At 32.2% G+C, this 19302-nt stretch overlaps 2 protein-coding genes across 8 annotated transcripts in view; both read left to right on the forward strand.

The window, feature by feature from the left end:
• LOC129800644 (neuronal calcium sensor 2) overlaps nucleotides 1-19302 on the forward strand; it is a 96981-nt gene that overhangs the window by 46095 nt on the left and 31584 nt on the right. For all 6 annotated transcript variants that reach the window (XM_055845179.1, XM_055845182.1, XM_055845181.1 and 3 more), the window contains one exon: nucleotides 14614-14757. In XM_055845179.1, the coding sequence (XP_055701154.1) occupies nucleotides 14614-14757 (144 nt within the window). The remainder of the gene's footprint in view (nucleotides 1-14613; nucleotides 14758-19302) is intronic.
• Nucleotides 1-19302, forward strand: part of LOC129800643 (neurocalcin homolog) — a 120206-nt gene that overhangs the window by 46092 nt on the left and 54812 nt on the right. The window lies entirely within an intron of this gene.

The raw sequence follows: 19302 nt of genomic DNA on the forward strand, positions 1-19302 counted from the left end.
AGTAATACAATTTATTTTCTGGTAAATATTATTTATCGGTTATGAATCAGTTTATTAGCGGTTCATAACCGATAGGAATCGAATTAGGCTTGTCAGAAATTCCAAGACCTTTCTAACGAGCTAAACATGATAGTATTCGGTTGAGAAGTACGCTCTCTAGAGCCTTTTTTACACTTTGACCTTGAAATGTCCTGGATAATCTCCAATATATCGTCGGTTGGGGAGGGGGTGGAAGGAGGAAGTTTTAGGAGTAAAAAATCGAGGGATTTTATTTACTGCTCTCTCTCTGTTGAATTTAAGCAGTATAATAGCATTTTCAGATCGGAACAACAAATATTTGCAAGGAACAAAATTTTGCATACGCAGTGGAGAGCACCAGAACTAAAAAAAATGTCTTGCTCAATTGTTACTGATCACATGAAATATTTTTTCATAACACTGAGAGAAATCCGAAAAAGTTAAAATAACTGTCCGGAAATGTTAATTTTACCTGCAGTATTGATCCGAAATCGGTGTAAATATTACCCTTTTTAGGTGTATTAGGGGTTAAATTTACCCTTTTTCATGTTAATTTTACCCTTAAAAAGGTGTAAAATTAACAATAAAAAATGTTGATATATTTTTACCCCTAAAAGTGTTAAAGTTATGAGGAAAAAAAAGTTAATCGCACCCTCTTTTTTTCAGTGAAGGCATTCATTTTGGTAAAACTAACTAAGATTTGGATTAGATCATTTGCCCTTGGGAAATCTCCAGAATGATACTCGTGTTACCCTCTGCCAGACGTCTTTTGCTAGTCGTAGTTCTTTTAGTCTTAGGTGTCGCGTGTCAAAACTCATCTAATAGCATTGTAATCAAAGTGACATCAATGAACAAATGAAATAATTATTTTTTGGCTTATGGTAAGAGAATCCGAGGGATTAAAAGACTTTTTCACCCACACGATTTAACTCAAATAACCTGAGAACTAATAAATCTTATGTTTGACCTTTGACCTTGAAAAATCCTTAAGAAGGCATAATGAAGGTAAGGAAAGTGAGGATGGCTTTCACGTAGTCTTTGTAAGTCACATCCATAATCTTTAGTTAACGTACTTCACTATTTAAAGGAAAGTGGAAAACTTACCTTGAAAATTGGTGAAAAACACAGAAAACACCTTTTCAGCTCAAAATGTCAAGAGCAACTAACGCGCTCTTGCGATTTCCACTCGCATTTTGCTTTTCTGTCAAGAATTCATCGAGAAAACCGGTTAAAGTGCAACAAAAATTAATCGAAAAATCAATGCGGTTCCGATAAAATTTTCAATGAGGATCGATGAGTTAATGGGTATAACAAAAAACATTTTCGGACCACTGACTGAGAGAAATCCGAAAAAGTTAAAATAACATTCCGGAAATGTTAATTTTACCCTGCAGTAATAATCCGAAATCGGTGTAAATATTACTCTTTTTAGGTGTATTATGGGTTAAAGTAACCCTTTTTTCATGTTGATTTTACCCTTACAAGGTGTAAAATTAACATTAAAAAATGTTGATATATTTTTACACCCGAAAAGTGTTAAGGTTATGACGAAAAAAAGTTAATCGTAGCCCCTTTTTTTCTCAGTGACTGCAATTTGGGATATGAATTAAGGATAAAATGTATAAGCGTATGGGTTAAATCATTTTAAAGAAAACTCCGTATGCCCTTAATGCGTTTTTTTGTTCATGTAACTCCTGATGAAAGCTTTCAGTTGGAATTTTTTCCAATATATTGTGCAAATAACCCTCTAAATGAGAAAGTATGATGGAAAAATTTGGAAGGAAAAAAAGAAATCAACAATATTTCTCTCATTTTTTGTGTGTTGAAAGGAAGGTTGAGAAAATTGAGGGGAAAGAGAAGCTGAATTGATGAAAATGAAGAAAATTTCTTATAACTTCATATTTTTTTTACCCACACCGATTTTCTTTCTGGCGTCATGAGCAATTTGTTATCGGTGATGTATCAATTTTCTGCACCTAACCTCATATGTTTTCTTGCTGAAATCACCAATAGACTAATGTTGTGTGGATAAATGAGGGGTTGATGAGGATGAGAAAAACAATTCTGGCGTCAATACTGCCGAGTGGAATAGGACGAAAAATTAACTAGATACCTATATTAGTTGGTATTTTCATTTCAAAATCACTTTTGTCCCCTTCGAGCCATTAATCACCCTTACACAGGATTAATTACAATCCCTTTTGGTAATGAAATCATATTTTATCCATTTGGTCCACAAAATCAACATTATATATCTTGTCATTTTGCGGAAGACATTATTATATGCATTGTTATTTTTTAATTGAAATATTTCTACTGAAATTGATTACAAAACTGTGTTATTTTTGTTGTGGAAATTTCATTGTCACACTTTTCAATGCATAGTGTGAAATGGATCAACTTAATTTCCTATATTTTTATAACAAAAAAACATATTCAAATCGTGTGCTTCCAAATTAAATTCATGAATTTGCTGCAAGATATTAACATTGAAATAAACAATTGTTCTGTTTTTGCTGCACGATTCTTTGTTCTTTTTTGTATTTTTTAATTGAATGAATTCAAAGAGAAAGTAACGTAATGTATAATTAAATTTTCAATTCCAAAAACCTATGCACAAAAACCAATTCATTTATAAAAATAAGTCTTTTATTAAAATGACCGTAAAAGTTTATTTAAAAAAAAAATAATAAGAAAACTACCCGTCTGACACATGGTAAGGGAGACTCAGTGTTGAACCATTAATTAACACCCAGCTTTAGGCACTATATTAGGCCTTAGCGGTAAGATGTGAGTGATAAGAATGGGGCACGAATAAAACTGTCAAATACACCTCCTGATTTTACTTCCGAATTTTATCCAAATGGTCGAAGATACAAGGATAGTGATATGTTTTATTTAACCAGTCACTGAGAGAAATTCGAAAAAGTTAAAATAACATTCCGTAGGGTAAGGGCTCATAATTTTGGCCGGTCTGCTTATAAGCATCGATGTTCCAAGTTTGAAGTGCGATATTTTCAATACTAATTGACATTTCTTGTTACTCTCTTTTCAGAAGGATTGTTTAGAAACTTGACAAGCTATTTATCATCTAATTTTTACTAAAATTAGTTTTAATACGTTTAAAAATGAATTGATTTGCAGAGGTGAATTTGACTCTTATTTTGGACATCTTGGTTATTAATTTGGACAGCTTGGCTGTAAATTTGGACAGCTAATCCGCCTCAAAAGAATGCCCATTGTTCTTCATTTTATGAACCAATCTTACCAAGTCCTCTTACTGATCATGTAAGGGAAATGTAGAATGTTACAAGAAGCCCGGAAACTTTCAATATCACTCATTGAAGTGAGTTGACTTCGGTACTCCAAGTACGTGCGGATTCGCTCATTCCCTGGCCTTTCCGGGAGCATTTCAATGCTTTTCTCGCTACATCTCTTTCGTAGAGATGATGCTCCTTTGTTTCTCCAGGCATTAGTCCAACCTAGTCATCACAAAAGCTAAAATTTCACGGAATTTCGTGAGAAAAACACCTGTCCAGGTCTTGAAAAAATCACATTTTCCACACGAAAAATCTAATTCACAAGACAAATGTCACTTCAGGTCAAATGTACAAATGACCACTAACATGAATCAACACAATATTCAATGAGTATTCAATAATATCACTCAAAAAAACCGAAGAAACATTGTTAGTACTTCACCACAGCTAAAATAAGAACTGAAGTAAACACGAAGTTCTGTCATATTTCTCGTAAGCAATTGCTCAGATTGGATTTTCAATAAAGTAATTTTAACTCAAATCACATTCTAAATTTTACGTTTTTAGTGTTAAAATCTTCCAAAAAGAACAAATATTTAGATAGAATTCATTATTCATCAAATATTGGAATAAAAATCCATAAATTTAATCAATTTATTTTTAGTGTCCAATATTATCCTCAAAGTGTCCAAAATAAGATACTGGACAAAATTATGAGCCTTTCCCCTAAACGAAATTTTAGAGATTCATAATAATAATTTATTAAAATTTTATAGATATTTTAATGGCCATGTAGAGTTGAATCACTCACGTGTGTCACTTTGTGTCTATTTTATTCACTTAAAAATCTGCTTAATAATACAGACGGACAAAGTATTAAAATATCTTGTATTATGTAGGGGAAAGTATTCTCCCTTCGAACGTTCATGCCTTCGAAAAATGTGGACTTCTTTTATATTTCCTGGGATTTACACATTACTTATCACATGATTATCAATAATTGATAATAAGCTAACTAATATTTAATAGAAATGTGTAAGTTTCTTGGGAAAAATAAAAGAAAATTCACATTATTCGAAGGTATGAACGTTCGAAGGAAGAGTACTTTCCCCTACTGTGTATGCTCTGTAGCAAATTGAGGATTGAAAACAAATATTTTTTTTTTAAATAAATTTTGAAAGAAAAGTTGATTATACTCAAATGTAATTCCCATAAAAGTTTGTTTTCCTATTTGTTACGCTCTCAGTATTACGTAATTTTAAAATTTAATAAATAAACTATGAAAATTGCAAACTGCTCTTGGTAAAGAGAAAAGTTTTCTAGAGGTTTTTTCAACATTAGTCTGCTTCATTATAAAATAAATTTATTGTACGTTGAAAAGATTCCAGGGGCATATTTCATGTAGTTCTGTTTATGATTTTTTTTTTCAATATATATAATCATACAGTATAAAGTCTGTGTGTAGTGTACAAGTTCGAGTGCGCGAGAGTGAAGCTAGTCGAATGAAAATTGTCGTATCCATGACATCAAATTACGTCACCGGAACTTGCCTTTTGGGCCCAAAGCACGACAGGGGGTGCTACCCTAGAAAACCCAGAGGGTGGGATAGAGAAAATGTTTGAAGAGAAAAAAAAACGCACGAGTACGAATTTATTAATTGTGAAAATAGAAATAATAAATTTCTTTCTTATAAGGAAGAAGGGGGAAAGTCTTTTTTTCTCCCTTTGAGAGAAACAATTACAAGGTTTTATTGCTGGAAAAGTTGATTATTTTTTCATCGAGTTCATAATGTATCTTTTTCTCAATATATTATCATCAATTTATTATTGAATCATTTTTTTAAATTGAATTTTCCGGTGAGAGTTGCGGCTACAGAAGGAAAATTATGAATTATTGACGATAGAAAGAAACAGAAGCAACAGTTTATCTTGTACATTTTTTTATTGCATTTTTTTTAACATATTCATCATTATCCCTTTTTTTAATTTTATTATTCATCATACCGAGTATACTTTACTGCGACTTTCGAATTATTTATTTTGCATATTAGTTAGAGAGCTTTGCAGAGAATACAGAAGGTAACAAATTGAGCTTTTACTAGAAATGCTTTTTTTTTAATTTCAAGAACACACGCTCATAATCAAACAATTTTCCAGGATGAGGGGTAAAATAAATTATTGGAATATTCAATGAAATTAAAGGAAAACCCCAGTTAAGCCGGTGATATGGAAGCAAATGCGAGGAAAGTGAAATTTTTCGCAACGAGATAAAAGAGATAAGAGGAAAGCGTATGGAAAAATATGAAATACATATGTATAAATATCTATAAGACAAAGGTATGAGAAGAAAAGGATGTAGCAAATGACGGAGCCGTATTGCCTTACGCCTTTTAAGTGGGTGGATTGTGAGACAGAGCCTGCAATAAATGACAAACTAGAAGGCATTTAGGGCATTTGGGAATGTCCCACGTTGCGGAGTATATAAAAACAATAAAAGTTTGTTGATTGCTTTCAGGACTATAGTAATTGACAATGTCATGAAAATAAATCGATTTTCTCCTTTATATCTCCTTCGTACTTCCTTAACCGTCTTACTTTAAAAGAAACATCCGCGCTATAAATTTTTCTTTGCACTGTAAAATTCTTTTTACATGACATTATGGTTGCTATTCCAATGGAAAATTAACATGTTTTTCTTAACACCTTACTGTTCTCAAGTGTTTCTGCATTACCGACTTTTCTTTGTGTTGGTTCCTGTCTTGACTATTTTGCTCAGTCCTCGCTTTGTTCTAAACCTACTGAACAGTCGTGATAGGAACCAACAGAAAGAAAAGTCGATAATGCAGAAACACATAATAGGAGCCATGTACTAAAAAATTTATTCAGGAGTAAAATTTCGCCTTTTATGGTACTATTCCAATGTATAATGAAAAGGGGAAAACTTTCTCTTAAACACAGTTTTACTGTGTTATCACACTTGCACATTAAAATTTTAATATGATTCACATTAATTGTCGCTGGTGAGAGTCCAAATGTGTAATTTGTATGTTTGAATAATTTTATATTCAAAATTTGATCTATTTGTTGATAAAAAGGTAGACTTGGCCCGCAAAATTTGATATAAATTTATTTATAGCATTAATGCGAAAAATTAATGCGATTTTCTCTTTAATTTTTTAATGTGAAAAATATTTATGCTTTAGGTAAATTTAAATCAAACTTTATCAATAAATAGAAAAACCCCAAATATTAAGTGACTCAAAGACACAAATAACATATTTGGACGCTCACAAACGACAATTAATGTGAATCACATTAATATTTTAATGTACAAGTGTGATAACGCCGTTAGTACCCCTTTACTGTTCTCAAGTGCTTCTACATTATCGACTTTTTACAACAAGTTTATGTATCTACTATTCCTTCAGTCTCCGCCGTATTTTAAAAACGCCAGTCGTGACAGGGTGTCCAAGTTTGATAATGCAAAATCACAAGATATGAGCTATGTACTAAAAAAATTGTTCAGGAGAAAGATTTCGCTTTTTATGTAGCTATTTCAACGTATAATAAAAAGGGAAAATCTTTCTCTTGAGCATTTTTTTAGCCTTTTGATGTTCTCAAGTACATCAGAATTATCGACTTTTCTTTGTATTGTTGAATTGGTTCCTGTCTTGACTATTTTCCTCAGTCCTCACTATGTTCTAAGCCCAAACAGTCATGACAGGTACCAACACAAAGAAAAGTAGATAACACAGAAGCACTTGAGAACAGTAAACGGCTGACAAACATATTTATTTTTCATTAAAACAGCACCTTTATGCTCAAATATAGATAAGAAGAGATAAGGGAAGAGTACCCCGGATCGGAATGTTAAGAGACATTCTCGATGTTTAGTTGAAAATATAAGCCTCAAAATACTATTTAGTATTTTTTTGTCTGCTAATCGGTATACTAGTGATTCATTTAACTATATTCGCGCATTTGAATTTTAAATTTTAAGAATAAATTAATAAAAAATAGATGTAATTGCAACGATGTACTCTGTACCTCGGATCGTCACAAGTTTAATCAGGTTTATTACGGAAAATTGGTTTTAAAAATTAAATCTAAACTAATGCACTGTATTCTTATGAGAGTTAAATTGTGAAAAGTAGCTAATAATTTTAAAAAATTCATTTGAATTGGTGCGACAATCTGATAGTAACCTGACGATACGAGGAACACTGCCGATCGCTAGTACTCTTCCCTTATGTCAATTAATGTAAAAAACGGCATGGCATAACTTTAACAAATCCATTTAATTTGTTAAAATTATTTGACAATAAAATTTCACACTAACTTTTGTCGCCTATTCCTGTGTGACACAAAGCCAAGGAATACTTTTCACCACATTTTTTCCACAAGGGAAATTATGTGAAAATATGGCTCATCTGTGAGAAAATGTGTCAAGAGGTTCTAGAGAGATACGAAAGAATGAAAATGTATTGGACTTTCATGGGATGTCTTGTTCTTCTGGAATTATTTTTTTTTCTTCTCACCTTTTAGCAAATATTTTGCTATTGCACAAGTACACATGAGGAGCAAAGTTACCGGAATGATACGAAAAAGAAAGGTAAAACGTGTATAATGTAGGCAAAAATATGTGGGGAAGCCCTTAGAAAATAAAATGTGAAAAAGATGTAAGAGACTTTTAAGTGCCACCTTTCATTTTACATGCCAACCTTTTTATTGCATGAATCTAAAATGAGAGCAATATATATATTATATATATAGCCTGTGTGCTCACATTCGCCGTTTGATTTTATACAAGTGTCTCGGCTTAATATTTGTACATAGTGAGCCTAAACACAAGTAGATTTTGATTCTCCAATAGTGTCTTGGATAAAAGGAAAATGGAACTCTATTTGCACAAAAAGTCGTTGATGATCGAAGAATTCAAATTCAATTTCGAATTTTCATGCTAAATTTTCGAACAAGGTGGTGCAAATTTATCAAATATCACTCTATTTAGAAAGCTGACAAAACAGTTACTCAGTGATTATGGAGTGATTAAATACTGGGGCAAGAACAGTAATCGTCGTCGTTCTGTTTTATTCCTCACAACAATATGAAGACCGTCACATTTTGACACTTAAGCACTTCGAAATTCGAACAGGATGTATCTCAGCTACCTTGCGGAATTATATAAAAGTAAGAAAGTCTTTTTTTTGGATCTTCAAATAGATTTTCGAATTTTTCAAGATCTACTTCTGTAGGGGAAGAGTGTGGTAGATGTTCGAAAAATGCAAAGTCAAGTTCGAATCGTTGAAAACACAGAACAGTAACACAATGATTGAACTTCATTCAATTAACTTAAAAGATTGTAAAGAATCTCAGCTATTGATTTGGTTTTGGTCTGTTTGGCAAAAACAAAACTACTTTTAGCCTGAAGAGCCTTGTTCAAATGTGAAATTATTGAAGAGCACCTACGTCCCCTCTATGTCATTGCTTTTTTCATATAGCAAAGTGGAGACAGACACTCAAGGAACTTCGAAATTCGAATTAAAAATACTGCAGCTACTACACGAACAAAAGTTAGAAGTGAAAATGTTTTGTTTTCAGCTTTCGAAATCGATCTTGGTATACCAGAATGAATGGTATACCAGAAAGAACTTACCTAAAAATCTGTAGGAATTTCGAACTTATAAACTGACCAGTTAGGCAGCATCTAAACGAGGGGATTTTATTTCGAAATCGCCATTTTGACACAAAAGTCCCCCCACTGAGCTTTAGACCGGTGCATTTTTGCCTATCTTTCGGCGCTTAAAACCTCCCTCTTCGAAAGCTCAATTTGTTTATGTTCGAATACTTTGACATTTCAAGCGATTTTAAATTTTGTTTGTTTTTCAAGAGATGTTTTTCTCGTGAAATATTTTCAAAAAAGTCGAAATGCAGGTCAAATGGGGACACGGTATCGATCACTCTTCTGAATGTATCGTTTAATCTTTATTAGAATATGGTCGAATTGTTAAATAGACATCCTTAAATAGAAATAAAGAAATAGTCGAAATAGTTAAATAGAATAAAGTTGATTTATAGAAAAATAAAAACTTAGGATATTTTCTTAATTTAGCAACAATATTGGCATAAAATCCTGTGTTAGGACGGTTTTGATATAGAGGTTGGGTGCCCCATCTCCTCTTCCTTATAAAGTGTTCGTCACCAGGCATGAATATTAACTTTACCACACTCTTTAACACATTCTTTGATTGTAAAATACTGTGTCATTGACGTTTGAAACGTTTCGAAATAAAATAGAGTCTTCCAGACTATTTATTTTAGTTAGAGCACACATGGAGAATTTATAACAGAAAGGGAGAAAATTTATCTCAGGCATGAACCACTAGGGGAGATTTCCCGAGACTCACCGGAGTATAATACAGGAGAGTGTATTTCGAAATCCCCCCGTATAGAAGACGCCTTACTCAAAAAAGAGCAAGTTTATTCAGTAATTCACAAACATTTTTGAACAATTTTAGAACTGTTTTGTGCAGAAACAAATGGACAACACTTCGTCTAGATAGATCCCTAACAGATTAGTCGGTATTGTTAGGAATACCGAAAATTCGAAATAGAAAAACAGCCAGCGCTAAAGTGGCGAATATGTGAACTGCACTTTAGACTTCCAGTGGCTTGGCTTCGGAAGGGCTAGTCTCTTCGAAAAGTGAATCTGAAATCATTCGAATCAATAACGAGTTTCTTTTCAAAGTACATTTCAACTAAATTGGGAATAAAATACTATAGGGTAAAGTGGTACAAGTTGGACCATGGTACAAGTTGGACAGGGTTTTTTTTCTTGATAAATTTAGTACTTCATTTTTATTTGTATATTTTTAATGCTTTAGTTTTATAATTCGTTTCCTTGTGCTTAAAAAAATTAGTACTGTATATATCAAGAAAAAATCCCTGTCCAACTTGTACCGGTGAATTGTCCAATTTGTAACACTATGCCCAACTTGTATCAATTTACCCTAATCTATTTTATTTAGTGAAATGAGTGAAATTATTATACTATTAATTCAGTCTTAGCAATCTTCGTAAGTTTGTAATAATTTGTTGATAAAACAATTTCAAATTATGGACATAGAACCAGTGAGATATATAAACAAATAGACTTGTTTTTGCTTAACACAGCATAAGGTTTGAGTACATACCAAACGTAAGCTTCTGCATTTACTCAATGTCTTCAGAAGCCTCCGCAACATTGCATAAAAAATGTATTTGGGTGACTGGATGAAAAAAGCTATGAAGGAATTTTGTGCTTGAGATGAAACAAAACGTCCTTACAGAAGTCCTTTTTCCTTCTGTCATTTCCGGAAAGAATGGCGTACAAAAAGGGTAATTAGGCTTTTCTCTTTAAACTAACTTCTCACTTTCCTTTGGCTTCTGGCTTCTACAATCGCGGTCTTTTCTTCCTTACTCGGTAACCACATGAATATTTCAATTTCCTCAGCCTGAATTTATGTGGATGCCATTAAACTTTCTCTTTGATTTTATGGCACAAATTGGAACCTTATATTGTTCAGATGAATTTGCAAGGAAGACCAATGATTTGGAATTAAAGTAGGAATTTGCACAAAGAAATTACAGTTCGTCAAAGAGCAAGGATCTGTAATAATTGAATATACGCCACATTTCTTACAAATTATAATACATAATAAAGGAGTGGGATTCATAATATTACAGAAAATTCTTATGTATGAAAATCACGCAGTTAGGAAAAAAGTGTCACGGAAATACTCACTTTCTTAAAGTATTGATTTTGAAAGGAGGATGAATAAAATATTTCTTCGACTTGGATAAAATTTCAATTTGCATCAGAAAATCTCAATACAACTGGGAGTACATGACAAGAGTGACTAAGATATATAAAATATAGGAACAAGTTTAGCTTTGATAAATTCTATCGTATTTTTCTTCCTCCACATTATATTTACTTCATTTCATCATCATCACTCATACTTGTATTTATTACTCGAATTTACCAACGTAGTTATATATAATCCCTCTATTAAAAGTTATGTATTTTGGCTCCCTATCGTCCAAGGAATCAGATTTTATTTGTCGCTTTGTTTATCAATTTTCAAGATTAACCCATTTGAACAATGTACCAAGAAGGGTTCCGGTCAAAATCCCGAAAGCCAAAATCCCGAAAGCCAAAATCCCGTACGCCAAAATCCCGGAAGCCAAAATCCTGAATGGGCCAAAATCCCGAAAGCCAAAATCTCGAATTTTTAAAAGTGTCATAGCTACTCCCACGATTGCACCCACGCTTTCTGGAGACAAAGGGAAATCTTCTGTGTCTTGAAAAAAATATTCTAAACATTTTCCCCAGTATAATTTCATCCCTTTCAGGATTTTGAACATTCGGGATTTTGGCGTTCGGGATTTTGGCGTTCGGGATTTTGGCTTTCGGGATTTTGGCTTTCGGGATTTTGGCTGCCACCGACCAAGAATACTCAAATTAAATTCATTAGAGTAAACTATTACAAACTTGGTAGGGTAAGTGCGCCAAATTCCGGCCAGCTTGCAATTTCGGCCACCTTTTTGTTCCTCAAATTTCCATGAATTTTTAGTTTTTACATAATCCAGAGATTATACAATGCAAAAGAATAACAAAAAATGTGGTTTCGACAAACCAGATGACGTGAAAAAGACATTTGAAGAATTCCCGAAGGGCAAGAACTATGAGAAGAATTAATGATGATGAACTGGCGCAATGTACTTTGAGAGGGACTTTCTGGTGCTCGCCAGTGAAAAAGGGGTCACCCTAAGATGAAAACACTTTTTTCGTCTTGCCCAGAGCTTTTGGTCCTGATGTGGACCTTCTTCAGTGGTCGACTAAATAATGTTCTTGCAATTACTCTTAGGGATCGTGAAGTTTAAGGGATACATATCACTCATCACTATCAGGATGTCAATGTGGGGTTTGGTTTTTCTTCTTAGGAGAACTTGTTACCTATTTTTTTTAATTTTAATTTAATTGGTAAATACCAAGTCCTCTTCCTGTTCATGTATGGGAAACGCAGAATGTCACAAGAAGCCCGGAAACTTTCCACGTTCCACTTTCCACGTTTCCACTTTCTTCCAACTCCAAGTACGTGCGGATCCGCTCATTCCCTGACCTTTCCGGGAGCCTTTCAAGGTTTTTATCGCTACGTCTCTTTCATAGAGATGATGCTCCTTTGTTTTTCTAGGCATTTGTCCAACCTAGTCATCACAAAAGTTAAAACTTCACGAAATTTCGTGAGAAAAACACCTGTCCAACACAGTAAAAAAATGTGTAAAATTTTACTACTATAATAGTGTCAAATCGACCATTTCAATTTGATTTAAAAATGTTTAAAAAATGCATAATAATTTGGTAATTTATTGTCACGTGATTGAAAATTACCACTATTATAGTTGAAAAATTTTCAAAAATATTGTTTAATTTGAAAATGTGTAGAATTTTAACACTATAATAGTGTGAAATCGGATAAATTAATTATTTAATTGCGATCTGTGCAAAATTTCTCACTGTTATAATCATAAAAATTTTTCAACAATGTTTCGTGATTTAAAACTGTTTGACGAGTTCTAAAAATTACCACTATTATAGTATGATTACAGTTTTTCACATTATTATAGTGTGAAAAAATACACAACTTTATGGTATTTTTAGTCATATGATCAAAAATTAACACTATTATAATTTGATCATAATTTTTAACACTATTATAGTGTGAAGCCTTGTGTATTTCAACCAAAGTTGTTAATTTTTAAACAAAAGTGGTGTAAAAATTGTTGAATTTTCAATTAAGACTTATACTTCAGTCGAGATGCTTTTCTTTGGGCAAAAGTCACATGGAACATCAAATATTTATATGCATAATAAGTATATCGTGAAGATCCGAGCAGCAAATGTACTTATTTCGCATTAGGGGGGATCACGAGTACTGGAAAAACCAATAAAAATGTCTAGAAAGGCAAAAAAATCAAAATCTTCGAAATGAAAAGAAAATTCAACAATAAACAGAATTCAACAATTTTTGAGTTTACACATAAAAATTCAACAATTTTTAAATTCAACAATTCCAAATTCAACATCTTGAAATTCAACAATTTTAAATTAAACATTTTTTTTTACTTTGAAAATAAGGAGTATCACCTCACTGGTAAATTAAAAAAAAAAAATTCCCATTTTTCACACGAAAAATCGAATTCACAAGGCAAATCTCACTTCAGGTCAAATGTACAAATCACAACTAATGTGAATTAACACAATATTCAATGAATATTTAATAATATCACTCAAAAAAAGCGAAGAAACATTGTTAGTACTTCACCACAGTTAAATAAGACTGAAGTAAACACGAAGTTCTGTCATATTTCTCGTAAGCAATTACTCACACTGAATTTTCAACAAACCAATTTTAACTCAAATCATATTCCAAATTTAACGTATTTAGTGTCAAAATCTTCCAAAAAGAACAAATATTTAGATAGAATTCATTATTCATCAAATATTGGAATAAAAATCCACAATTTTAATCAATTTATTTTTAGTGTCCAATTTTATCCTCAAAGTGTCCAAAATAAGAAACTGGACTAAATTATGAGCCTTTCCCCTATGTGGTTTAATTTTTATAATCTCAAAATAGTAAAGGTTTTTTTGGGGAATTGACTTAGAATTATGCATAGGGGAAAGCGCCCTACCTTCTGACGGCTCAAGCTTCGAGAAAAATTTTTTTTTCTTTTAAACATGTTTCTAATGTTTCTCTAAATGGATGTAAAGTTTCAGGCCTCTATCTCTTATAGTTTCCGAGAAAATCGACTTTAAAGATTTTCAGACACTTTTATGAATTTCTCATCCAATTTTCTTAATTTTCAAGTGAAATTTTGCACATATCAAGCCTGAAAGAGGCTCTAAAAGCCTCAAGCCTGAAGGAGGCACATGTTTCTAATAAATTAGACCCATTATAATATTATATTTAAAAAGCTAGTCCAATGCCTTAAATGTCTTGTCAAACCCAGCGCACTTTCCCCTACTTTCTTGTTATTTATAAATTGTTAATTCCAGCCTAATGCCCTCGACACACTTACGACTTAAGCCGAGAAACGGCTTAGTGGAAAATGATACAAATGCGGTTTAACCATTATTTCGGATATAATTACGCTAAGTCGTCTCTCGGCTAATCCTCAAGTCTGTCGAGGCCCTAAACCTCAAAATATTCCATACTCTAAGTACACTCTGCTGAATATATCAGACTGAACCTTATTTTTATCAATTCAAATATATTAATTTTTTCTTACAGCAAGACTGTCCGAATGGTCGACTAACTCCAGCCAAATTTGTCGACATGTACAAAATGTTCTTTCCATCTGGGAATGCCGAAGAGTTTTGTGATCATGTTTTCCGAACGTTTGATATGGATAAAAATGGATATATTGATTTTAAGGTAAGTCCCAACATTTTAACTCTTGATTTATGTTCAGCATATTGTGGGGATAATCCAAAAAGAGAGAACGAAGGTAAACACCTTTCCTGAAAAGCGTCTCACATAAATTTCGTAAATTTATGTGCTAGTCGAACACGTATAACAATTTTCCTGGATATCAAAACAATCAGTGATTGATTTCGTGAGCCATATAAAGTAAAGAATTGAATAACTTTATTGAATAAATGAAGGAAATTGCCAATTTATTTGAATGTTCTTCAATCTTGTTATCTTTTAGATTTCTCTTTGACAAAAATTCCATATTGATTATTTTGATACAGCCGTATAAAACGACTTTAAATTATTGTTTTGCAAACTTTCAAGTTGTAGGTACAGCAAAATGTACTTTGTTCGCAACATATAGCCCCTAATTAAATGTGTTATGCAAAAGTTATAATAATCGTGGAAATATGCCACTTTATAAACTATTTCAATTAGAAAGATGGAAAAGTTACACGATAGTTAAACAATGTTCCTCCTGCAAAATAATAACTAAGAAAAAAAATCTTCTGTTGCTTTTTAATTTAATTCTAAAAGCTTGCAACTTTAGATTAGTGTGTGTGAGGAAATGAAAGAAATTTATTGGAAATTAATCAATTGGAAGGAAAAAAAATTAAAACAAAAAATAGAATGTGATGAAAATAGTTAGGTCGAGAAGTTGGTATTATTTGTGTGTATTGTAATAAAAATAGAAAATTGATTAATTCAAGTGGAAATTCTCGAGATTGATCGCTTCGTATTATTATTAATTTTACTTCTGACACACAAATGCCGCATCTACGAGTTTTTCATGTAAATAAATATAATATTTCTAAGATGATTCTCAGAAAAATTATGCTGCACATGTATTTTGGTGTTTGTTATCATTTAATTTTCACATTTATTTACATTTTGTGGATTAATTTTCTTTTTATGGATTACCTACTGATTTTATGGTAGTTAAAAGGCGCTCGAAATCGTGATTTAGATGCTGTATCTCAAAGGCATTTTCGCATCATTTCCGTTTACCGGTTCTTAACCGATTTTAACCGATTCACAAATCACTCAAAAGAGCGCTCGAAATAGTTTTAAGAGTAATAAAAGTGATTTTCTGACAAAAATGACTTATCGGTTCATAACCAGTTCATTAACGGTTCACAACCGATTTGAACCGATTCATGAATCACTCAAAGGATCCCCCAAAATAGCTTTAAGAGTAATAAAAATTAATTTTGGCTTTCGGGATTTTGGCTATTGGGATTTTCGCTTTCGGATTTTGGCTTTCGGGATTTTGGCTTTTGGGATTTTGGCTTTCGGGATATTGGCTTTTGGAATTTTGGCTTTCATATTTTGGCTTTCACATTTTGGCTTCCAGGATTTTGGCTTTTGGGATTTTCGCTTTCAGATTTTGGTTTTCGGGATTTTGGCTTTCGGATTTTGGCTTTCGAGATTTTTTCGTTCGGGATTTTCGTTTTGACATTTAGTTTTCGGGATTTTGACTTTCGGATTTTCGCTTTCAGATTTTGGTTTTCGGGATTTTGGCGTTCGGGTTTTTGGCTGCCTCCGTTACATACGCATTTTTGGGTGTCAAAACAATGTAATATTCCAATCTAAATCTAAGTCTAAACATAATTCCAATATTATTTCCCTCGTGTTATGAAATCTTTTCAATTCATTTTAAACTAAAAGGAGTTCGCAAAAAAAACTTGATGAAAAAGTCTTTGCAAAATTTCACTCTCGAAATTAATTATTTTTTATTTTCTTCATTTTACATTTTCTCTCTGCCCATTATTCCTCACAATGTGTCTCTCTATCTTTTTATAGCTCATGAAAATTGAGAAAATTACTTTTATTATTAACTTGCTTTCTAATTTTCCCTCTCTTTCTCATTATCCCAACCTCTTCCTTTTGTTATATGAAAACTCACACACACCTTTTCTCACAAAAAAGGAAATTTTCCCCATTTCTCCATAAACGCACACTCCATGTGACATTTTAGTTTATGGTATGAAATTTCACTTTCTCATTTTCTCATTGCTGTGTAAAAGGTATTGCTGCTAGTAAAAATATTTCCATTTTTCAGGATTAAACTTTTTATATTAGCATATTGTTTGAAGTATTTTAAAGTTTAATCTTACTGCAATAAAATGGTAAATTTGAGATATAATTGAACATCCAAAAGTTCAGAGTTGAAGATTCCCGAGAAAAGCTATTACAGGTTACAGCTCTTTTCCAATTATTTTGTTCAGTTGTAAAAAGTTCGTAAAGCAGGTAACTTAAGCCCGAGACACACTTACGATTTAAGCCGAGAGACGACTAGTGGAAAATGATGGAAATTAAATTTAACTGTTATATCGAATATAATTACGCTAAGCCGTCTCTTGGCTAATCCTCAGGTCTGTCAAGGCCCTTAGGTTCATCGATTAGAAGTCCTTTACATAAATTTCCTTTACAAAATCCTTTACTGCCAAATTTTACAAGTTAAGTGTTTTAGAGGATAAGGCTGAGTATATTTAGGTTCTAATGCTCTAGACACACTTATGGTTTAAGCCGAGAGATGACTTAACGTAATTATAATCAAAATAATGATCCGATTACATTTTTATTAATTCCTGACTAATTCCTGACTCGGCTTAAGCCGAGAGACGTTTTAGTTAGTGGGATACTGATACAATTTAGTCAAATCATTATTTTAACTACAATTTACATTAAGCCTAGACTAAGTAGAATTTGCTCTCAAAGCAATAAAATTGTCTATACACAAAGATCTGAATTAGAAATATATTTATTTTATATTTATTATTAATAATAATATTAATATGATCCATTCATCTTTGAAATATTGATAAAATTCCAAATTCTCTAATTAAGATTTTATCCAAGAGCAATGCTTGGGTAGTTTAATTGAAGCTTTAACTATTGCATTGCCTATTATTCGAAAATCCTTTATGTCCCTGGGTCAATGAGGTCAACATTACCTCCCATTCTGTCTTGTGCATTGTATTATGATTTAAATTGTCTTTGCAATTTAATTACCTTCAAGTATACTTATGCTATGCAATATGTATGAACCAAACATAGATTTGAAGTAGTACAATGATTCCCAAGAGGGATCAAATTGACCGAGATAGATGATGCTGCGGAATAATACAAGAGTGGATTGCATCCTAGAAACATATTTACAGTGACATCAATATTCTATAAATGTCTATTTGATGCCACAGACACACTCCATTCGCAATGTTTATTATTGCACATTGCACAGTTCTATTACATGGATCCCTCTGTCCACGATTCAACTTCTTTCATCACAGAACTTTCAGACCACTAATGTATCCCCCATTTATACCTTGGGCTTTTGTGCATTGAGATTCCTAAGTAAATATTTCTCTCATCTGAATGGAATATGAGATGATGAAGAAAGAGCACTGCACATGATGATGTTCGACCTTTGCACACCCTCAACTTCATGATACTTCAAATTTTTGCTCCTTCTCATCCTCTCACTATGCTCATCGCTCGTATGGTACTACAGAGACATATGGCTATTTTATTTTTAAAAAAATGACTAAAACTAAAGGATCAAATTCATTAATACATTTTTTTATTTCAAAACATTTCTGAAATTATTTTTTGATATTCTAGTTTAGGTTCATGGAAAATTTCATATAAAATATGTAACAATCCGTCCTAACTGTGCAAAGTAATTGAATTCTTGACTTAGATGTGATAATCTAGAAGAACTAGGGTAAGTGTGCTAAATTTCGACATAGTTGCATGCAAGCGACAAAGTCTCAAATTTGAAATGTAATATTTTTAATAAAAATTTAATATTTTTGTTACTCTTTTATAAGGAGTGTTGCTTGGAACCTTGTACACAGATTATCGTCTTCATATTCTCTAAAATCATTCTTAATACATTTTAAAATGAATAAAAATGTAGACATAGCATTGGTGGCCTATTTCGACCACCTTCATTCTCATAGTTCCTCACCCTTTTAGAATTCTTTCATTTTCAGATCATCTTGCTCGTCGAAGCGACATTTTTTGTTATTTTTTGCATTGTACAATCTCAAGATTATGCAAAAATTAAAAATTCATGGAAATTCGAGGAACAAAAAATATGGCCGAAACTGCAATCTGGCCGGAATTTGGCACACTTACCCTATTTAATGCTATGTTTCATTTGATTATAACTCACTTTTAAAATATTGAAAAAATAAAATAAAAATTGGTGGCAAAGCTTTGTAGGCTTTGCGAAGTGCTCAATCTCATGACTTAGATGCAATACTTCAAGAGTACTTTCGCATCATTTATCGTTTACCGGTTTCTAATCGATTTGAATCGATTCATGAATCACTCAAAAGATTCCCCAAAATAGTTTTAAGAGTAATAAAATTGGTTTTCTAACAAAAATTACTTGTCAGATCATAATTGGTTCATTACCGGTTCGGAACCTATTTGAACCGATTCATTAATTACTGCAAAAAGATCGCCCGAAATAGTTTAGGAGTAATAAAATTGATT

The sequence above is a fragment of the Phlebotomus papatasi genome, chromosome 2 (genome assembly GCF_024763615.1).
Source record: "Phlebotomus papatasi isolate M1 chromosome 2, Ppap_2.1, whole genome shotgun sequence".
Classification (NCBI taxonomy): Eukaryota; Metazoa; Arthropoda; class Insecta; order Diptera; family Psychodidae; genus Phlebotomus; species Phlebotomus papatasi.